Source organism: Gymnoscopelus microlampas, assembly GCF_963454915.1.
Source record: "Gymnoscopelus microlampas genome assembly, chromosome: 9".
NCBI lineage: Eukaryota > Metazoa > Chordata > Actinopteri > Myctophiformes > Myctophidae > Gymnoscopelus > Gymnoscopelus microlampas.
The window spans coordinates 39842712-39851390 of NC_139946.1; the positions used below are offsets into that span (position 1 = coordinate 39842712).

Genomic DNA, 8679 nt, shown 5'->3' on the forward strand with positions numbered 1-8679 from the left:
TCAGCAGTGGATCTCGTAGGCGATCTGTGAGTCCATAAACAGACCTGTGTGGTTGAGAAACATCCCCTCTGCCTCTGATGTGATCACAGGCTCGGCCTCCCCTCCCTCCCCCGCCATCCTCCGCATGGTCCGTATGTCCGGCTCTTGTTGCTGCTGCTGCTGCTGCTTGGTGGAGGGGGCGATGGAGGCTGGGCTCATGGTTTGGCCGGGCCCCGAGGAGGAGAGGGCAGGGCTGGAGGAGGACAGGGTCTCCGACGGGGCAGGGTAGCCCAAGTTAGTGGTGGTAACGGCCGTGGGCGGCGCGGGCGGTAAGACGGGTTTGGCCCGGTTGAGGACGTACATTTCGTGGCCACGCTCGTCTCTATACTCTTCCAGCTGGGCAAATGTAGTCGGGCCGTCGGAATAGTCATTCACATACAGGATGCTCTCCTCCTGCATATTAAGATAGCATGACAACCACTTTTTGGGTTAGGGGTTAGAGACAGAATTGGTTGAGAATATTTCAGTGTCAGTGCAAGACAAAGTTGACCTATACTAATTTGCACCCCTACCCCTGTAGAAACCCAGAGCATTTGCCTCTCGTGCCCATCACTGATTTCTCATTTGCATTCAATATGATTCAACCTGATATGTATCATTATTCTATCACAAATTATAGAATTACGTATTTGTTTAATTTCATTCTTACAGATAGCAGCTGTTAAGGTTGATGGCACACACTCTCTTTTAAAACTGTGGTGCACCCCAATGCACCATCAGTTCACCACTGCTATTTACAGTCTATAAAAATGACTTAACTGTGCCAAATCAAAATTTTGAATTTCGGAACTTACTTTCCCTGTTGTGTGACACAGATTACCCCCAATCTCCAGATAGATTTAAGATATATATATATTTTTAAACATAAGAGATCATTATCAGCCCCCAGAATGCTAATATTGCCCATCCAGTTCGGGAATCAGGACTTATAGTAATAAAATCATGAAGTACGTTACATCCTATAATAATCAAAATCACAATATGAACTACTGCAATTGCTAACATGCTGTTGGAAGGCTGTAATTCATTGGGTACCGGGTGATAAAAGAGAGGGGTCTCTGAAGCTGAAGTTGTATGCGTTTTAATGCAGTTGATGGTGTGTGGTGGATTGATTTGAAAAGTCTAGTTTTACTAATTAAATTCAGATGCCCATGACTTCATCATGGTAACATGCATATTAGCTGTAGAAACGGATACTTTTAAGGTGGGCTTATCACCTGGAAGTTTGACCTGTAATATTATTGGTTATTAATCCAATCTTTTTTTAAACTGTATATGCTTTGTATAAAATTGCCAGTGGTAATGTAAAATATAACACAGGTATGGTCCTGTACCAAGCTAATCAGATCTAAACGATATTATATATATAAATATTTGGTATGTATATTACCAAAACATTTCTTGCTAATATGGACATGACATTTTGAACCTTCCATGAACCATAATACAAACAGACAAACACACCTTCTCTGCACCATCGGCCTCTTTCTCTCTCTGCTGGTGCCGGCTGTAGATCATAGCGACCAACAGGAGTGCAGTGAGAGCCAGGAGGGAGATGCCTATAGCTATGGCCGTCTGGGTGGCCGGCCCCAGAGCGCTGAACGCCATGCTACCCATGGCGTACAGCGGCTCGCGGCTCACATCCGAGCCCACGGCGGGACGATGGTTCCTTAGCCGTGGCCACGAGGGGGCGTACGCCGAAGAGACCTGAGACCAAGAGGCCCAGATGGAGGAGGAAGAGGAAGACGAGGAGGAAGTGGAAGAGTTGATGGCCAGCTGAAAGGTCACCCTGGCCACGCCTCCGGCGTTCCAGGCCTCGCATTCGTAGAACCCTGCGTGAGCCACGGTCACGTTGCTGAGGAACAGCATGCCGCTGCCGGTGTCCGGGTCGAAGCGTTCCCCGTCGACCTTCTGCAGGCGGACTCTGCCTTCCTCTGGGTGCTCCTCCGTTGCCCCGGCAGTGACTCCCCCCGTGGCTCCTCCGGCCCCCAGCTCCTGCACCAGGCTTCTGGGAGAAAGTGCCACTTTACCCTGGGAAGCCTTCCTCCAGGTCACCTGCAGTGTATAAGGTCATCCACAAAGTGTTTTGTTGGCATCATCATCAGCAACATCATCATCGCCAAGGCCCTCTGGCTAATATACAATGTTTTACCGTATTTTTCACTAACCACTAGGCATGTAACGATTTATCGGAAATCGATTAAAATCGAACTGGTGACAATTTAAATCGATTTAATACAAATGTTATCGCGATGCAAACAGCAGAGGGCGCATAAAAAAAGAAAAAAAGAAAATACAGGATCTTTGTAAGATAATTGATTAAAAAAATGTATGCATTGAAAAGAGAATAAGAGACAGTATTTACAGTATTGTAAAAAAAATTAAAGAGAAGAAAATACTGGATTGATAATACTGGAAGAGAAATAATAAAAATTAAAAATTTTCGGTCATGTTCATATAAATAATATTGTGTTAAAAAAATCGTGAAAAATCGTATCGTGAACCTCGTATCGTGACTTGAATCGTGTAGTGAGTTGAGTGAATCGTTACATGCCCGGTAAAAAGTCATCCACAAAGTTTTTTTTCCCATTAGAGCATCAGCATCGCCAACGCCCTCTGGCTAATATGCAATGTTTTACCGTATCTTTTCCACTACCCCACACACCTGTGGTCGGGGATATCCAGAGGCATGACAGGACACCCGCAGGCTTTCTCCGAGGCGCACGGCTAGCCTCCTGGGTTCTAGCTGCACCACCGGCGGGATGCACACCAGGCTGTTGAGGGGCACTTCGACGAGGCTGAGGTGAGAGAGGCGCGGAGGCTCGGTGCAGACCAGACGCCGCTCCGCCGAGCTGAGCAGCCGCTGGCCCTCCTCGTCGATCCAGCTCCTCAGCCAGTGGAGAGCGCAGTCGCATCGCCACGGGTTGTCTTGATGGGAGCAGAGAGTAGAACAGAACAGAACTTTCCATGCCTGACTTTACCGGAACAGTTAATATTAACCCATTAAAACCGGGAACGCATCTGTGTAACCACTTAAAACCATTATTGTTACTTTGGCTATTCAAAATAGCAGATATACAAGCTCATAGCCCAGCACTGAGTGCCGTATATTCAAAGATTTTTGCTAATCTTTGAATATATAGTTTTGGAAGCGACTATTTTTAACTCAAATCTTTGCTTCTGGGGAGGTCCCTGGAACAACATATTTTGAGATGGGGGGGGGGGGGGGGTCCGTGGCCAAATAGGTATCATTTTGGGGGCCCTTGACATGAAATATCTTGAGAACCACTGGTTATAGCAACATAAGTTTTTTCAAAAAACTGTTAGGATTTAGAAGACATTTGTAGAATCCCCAGAAGCAAAGATTTGAGTAAAAAAAATGCTTTAAAATATATATATATACAAAGATTATCAGATCTACAAGCTCATAGGCACTCGGTGCCGTGCTATGAGCTTGTATATCTGCTATTTTTGAATAGACAAAGTATAAGATAATGGTTAAAATGACAGATGCTTTCCCGGTCTTAATGGGTTAACAAAAACTCTTGAGTCATTCCACCCAGTCTCCATCAATTTCACACAGGTAGCCTACAGACACAAACTGCTGGCGAAACATTTGCAGTATAGTTCAACTCCATGTAATGTACTTGGAGACCACCTGCCACATAAGGCCCACCGAAGGCTTCACTTCCTGCGTCAGCTTGAAAAGTTGGTGTAACTGGGGAGGCGATGCTGCACTTACAGTGCATGAAGACACTGTGTGCAGTGTCCTCGCCTTCTCAGTCACAGTGTTGTACTGTATGTAGAGTTCTCAATGGGCCTGAAAATGAAGGACCGGCCCTAACTTGGCCCTAACTGGGCTGGCCCGAACAGAGCAATTACCATAATTACCATAATGTTAGGCCCGAAAAACAGAAAAAAAAGAGTACTGTATGGCAGCACAACCACCTATGAGAGGGGACAGTTGGAAATAGGTGTACACACAGTGTCTAATATCATTTGCTGTGACCTTCCCTCACTCTCCTCCATATAGGCCTGCCACACGTATCAGACTCGAGATGCAGAAGGTGATCGCGGACTCCTCTCACCCTGCTAGCTCCCCCAGAAGGATATTGCATTGAGTTTTAGGTGTAGGATATCTCGCCTGACGAACAGCACATAGAGGCTGTTTGATACTTGAACTCTGACGCACAAGCACTTTTATCAGTAGAGCAAGCATTAGCCAACAAGCACTTTAAAAGTAGCTAGGTAGCAGCAGAAAGCAACAAGCACTTCAAAAGGAATGTATCAGCACTAAGCACTTTATGACTTTATCATATTATGTAAATGGTCTGCATTTGTATAGCGCCTTTCACCCAAAGCCCTTTACAATATGCATTACTTTCACTTATTCGCGCACATTTACTCACTGGCAGAGGCAACCCTGCGAGGCGGAGGCACATTCCCAATTTCTATTCATCTGAAAGATGATGTGTCAAACAACGACACAGAGAGCTCAGGTATTTGACATCTATCAAAAAAATAAATGACATGGAATTTTCATGATCATGTCCTAAGTGTCATGGTCTTACCTGTGATGCGCAGAACCTGCAGGCTGACCAGTGGCCGTAGAGAGGCAGGGCCGATGGTGTGCAGGTTGTTCCTGCTGAGGTCTAGCAGGGCAAGAGAAGTCAAGCCCACAAGGGCTTGGTCTGCTAGCATCTCTATGCTGTTGTGCTGAAGATGGAGCTCCTGGAGACGCTGTGGAGCAATGTGATAGTTGTCATGAAATCAAAAGGGAACTGAAAAACCTCCTTTGCTCATCTGAGAATTAAGAAGATTAGCTGTGCATACACGTATATATTAACTTTGTATCAGGTAGATTTAAATGGATGCATGTGGGCCCAACTCTGCCTCACCTGCAAGCCCCGGAAGGTGTAGTCTTGCAGACGCGTGATGTCATTTCCTGCCAGGTAGAGGATGCGGAGATGCTCCAGTCCATGGAACATGTCGGCCGTCACCAAGTGAATCCGGTTTCCGTTAAGCGCTAGCTCCAGCAGCTGACCCTGTTTCCTGAAGGAGCCAGGTTCCACTGCTGAAATGGTGTTGTTCTGGAGAGGGGAGGAACAATGGAAAGGATAATGAGGTCTTTATTTTTGACAAATGTGCTTGAAGGGTGGTTGGTAACCCTGACATTCTACCGGGGGTAAGAAAATACCTTTAAAGGAAGAAAAAGGCTAAGGGGGTGATCACATTGAGACACGTAGCTACGGGCACACACATTTAAAAAATGCCTCGGCACATCAGACAAAACGGGGGGGAAAGGATTGCATCTACCGGCTTCACAGCTCAACTAATAATAAACACATAATTCTTGGAATAATTTCTGTGCTTTGAACTTCTGTTTTGATCCTGACGCTGCTCTAGAGAAGAGGGGGGAGATGAGGATAACATGGTTGTCCTTGGCTACTGTGTGTGTGTGTGTGTGTGTGTGTGTGTGTGTGTGTGTGTGTGTGTGTGTGTGTGTGTGTGTGTGTGTGTGTGTGTGTGTGTGTGTGTGTGTGTGTGTGTGTGTGTGTGTGTGTGTGTGTGTGTGTGTGTGTGTGTGTGCGTGTGTGTGGGAGGGGGGCGCATGCTGACGTAGTTTTGGAGTATCATCAAAGACTTGTTTCAGTGAGTTAAGTGTTAATTAGGAAAATAGGTTACACGGGTGCATTGTGAAGCCCAGTACATGTAAAAATAAAAAAGAATATTTCTGCAATGTTGCAATAATTGTATTCAGCAAAATGACCTTCAAAGCATGGGCTGTCTACATTGTAATATGCAGAATAAGTATCCCTCGGGTCACCACAGCTCTAGATGATGGGAATTAGGGGCAGTAATAAGCTTCCTTCTGCAAACTGTGACTGCTCTCAAAGGACAGGCCTATTGCTGTAGTGTGAGGAAGCTATGATTGCACTATCACTCCCTATCAGAAACGTCTATTTGGAGTCAAACTAGGAATTAGAATCCACTTATAATATAAAAGTGGTCCATGCTATGAATCTAGTTCTGCAGTACATCATGCTTACTTACAGTACTTACAGTATAGACCTACTCTGGAATTTCAGAAACGATAGGTTGTCAGCCTACTGTAGGTACACATTTGCTGTGGAGCAACTTAGACACTAGTTGTAAAGAAGTTGTAATTATAGAGTCAACTGGATCTCTGTAGACCTTTTAAATCAGCTTAATAAAAATACACAATACACCCATTATTTATTCTAATCCAAAAGTATTTTTGTTATCTTCTCCCAAATGAATCAGCTGCTACTTGTTGAATTAATTGCATCTGCTTTGTTTCATAGGCCAGTAAGTCTTTGCTGTTGTGTGCAAACCTTGTCACTTTGTCACTTAGTTTTCATTTTCTTTTGTTCTATTTTCATTCTACTTTCATGTGCTTGAAATTAAAGTCTACAAAAGTACATGCAGATTAAGTTCCATAATCCTAAAACTCAAGAAACAACAGCTCCTTGCTTAGAGGCTGTCAGTGTGTTATAGACAAGGTTGTTCACGTGTGTGTGTGTGTGTGTGTGTGTGTGTGTGTGTGTGTGTGTGTGCTGTGTGTGTGTGTGTGTGTGTGTGTGTGTGTGTGTGTGTGTGTGTGTGTGTGTGTGTGTGTGTGTGTGTGTGTGTGTGTGTGTGTGTGTGTGTGTGTGTGTGTGTGTGTGTGTGTGTGTGTGTGTGAGAGAGAGAGAGAGAGAGAGAGAAAGAGCATGGTACCTGTAAGTAGAGGTAGTGCAGTCTCCCTAGCTGAGAGAGGTCCTGTCTACGGATCTGACCAATAACATTGTCCTGGAGGAAGATGGTCTGGAAAGAGTAAAGTGGAAGTAGAAAGAGAGGGCAGGAATGGGCGAATCAATCAATCTAAACAGTGCAAAAAAGTATGTTTATCCATAGTCTTCTATGTACAGTACATACTGTCAGCATACTTGTGTGTTTCAGCTGTGTATGAATCTGCAGTATGAATCTGCAGTATTTGCCTTCTGGATTAGCAATTTACAAGTTAGGCATTTAACAGGTTAGCCATTTAACACTTATTAGGCTCTGGAGATGACTGAAGCTTGGGTGAGAAGCTGAGCAGACTCCTTGGTGAGGAAGGGACGTCCTGTGGATGTTGTAAAGTGCAAACCTACAGGACCGGGTGATCGCTGCCTTGAAGGACAGTTGACAGTCCAGGATCACTCCCAGGTTCTACCATTTTGGTTTAATAAATTGCATGTTCTATATATGAACCACATATAACTATATTTAAATCTTACCATGATATCACTTTCTCTATGTTTAAAATGATTTTACATTAGAGCTCGAAGCCAAAGGGATCTGAAAGCAACCGACAAACTTGGTTGGGTTTATTTCCTCTCTTACACTACCGTTTACTTTCTGTGTGGGTTTAGGTTCAAAATATTGATGAATAATTGTTATGACTGTACCGTTAGCACACAAGAAGCGTTATTTGGTATGTGTTTCAATGGATTCAACCCAGCATATTTCATACGATCAGGCCCAGTTCGACGTACAATTTACAGTTTACAATTTGGTCGTCAACATGTGACGTAAAGGGGGGGCAAAAAAGACAGATGTTGACTTTTCGGGACTTCCACATAACAGCAACGCGGAAGTCCAGTTCTCAGCATTTTTGACGATCCGACCAAAAGAAAACGGTTAAAAGCGGACTTTAGCCATGGGAGGCACCGCCGAGAGAGCTAAAGCGAGTGAGGCGCCGTCCGAGTTATGTCACGATAGGCACAGAATCGGAAATCATATATTCCCGAAAGTCATATTGTGACTTTTTTGACCCCTCCTTCACGACACATATTGACGTTTGGTCAAAATTGGCCCAAAAAGTAAAAATATGATATTCTTTTTGTGAGACAGCGTTGAGTAATCAACTGACCTGTGTAGAGGGTGGGACATGCTTGGGGATATCTCGGAGGCTTGTGGATCCACACTCTACAGTGAGGCTGTAGCAGCGACAGCCACCTGGGCAGGAGAGGGAGCTGTGCCCTGGGCCAGGTAGGGGCAGGAGCAGGGAGAGCAGGACCACAGACGCCAGAGCCATCACAAAAGGCGGTGCAGGACTGCAGAGGAGGGAGGAAATCAAAATAAATAAATAAATGTGCTGATGTAACGTTTAACGCAATAGTTTCTTTATTATTGCTCAAACAGCATTCCTGGCAGCACACAAACACACTGCGATTTTCTCTTTTCTGCAATTATGTGCCGGTGAGATGAGGTGAATCACTGTTGGACATTACAATATGTATGACTGGAGCACTCTGTGCATACAAACAATATCAGGGGGTATGAGTCAGAATCACTTTTTTTACACCACAGGTTTACAGGTGTAAAAAAAAGTCGGTGAAATGAGTTTTTGCGCAAGCTCCATCGTTATTTTCAGAAAAAGAAGGAGAAGTAAAAACAAGGAAAGAAAAAAGTCAGATCTAACAAAATATATCTACATATGTACATAGCATATCCATTCAGTACAGTATGTACATGAGGTTAGACATAAGGTGCATGAACATAGCAGCAGGTATATACTACATGATACAGTATAGAAAAAAAGAGTATCAGCGCAATAGTTAATGAGCTGTTGATGAGTGGGAGGGGAGGCAGAGG

General features: G+C 44.4%; 1 protein-coding gene across 1 annotated transcript; it reads right to left on the reverse strand.

The window, feature by feature from the left end:
• Positions 1-8119, reverse strand: LOC311052237 (leucine-rich repeat-containing protein 24-like; the record flags this gene model as incomplete). The annotated part of the gene is made up of 7 exons (XM_084067114.1): positions 1-432; positions 1504-2094; positions 2705-2967; positions 4611-4779; positions 4938-5129; positions 6781-6867; positions 7955-8119. The coding sequence occupies 7 exons, from the start codon at positions 8117-8119 to the stop codon at positions 1-3; spliced, it is 1899 nt and encodes a 632-aa protein (XP_083923240.1).
• Positions 8120-8679: the final 560 nt, after the last annotated feature.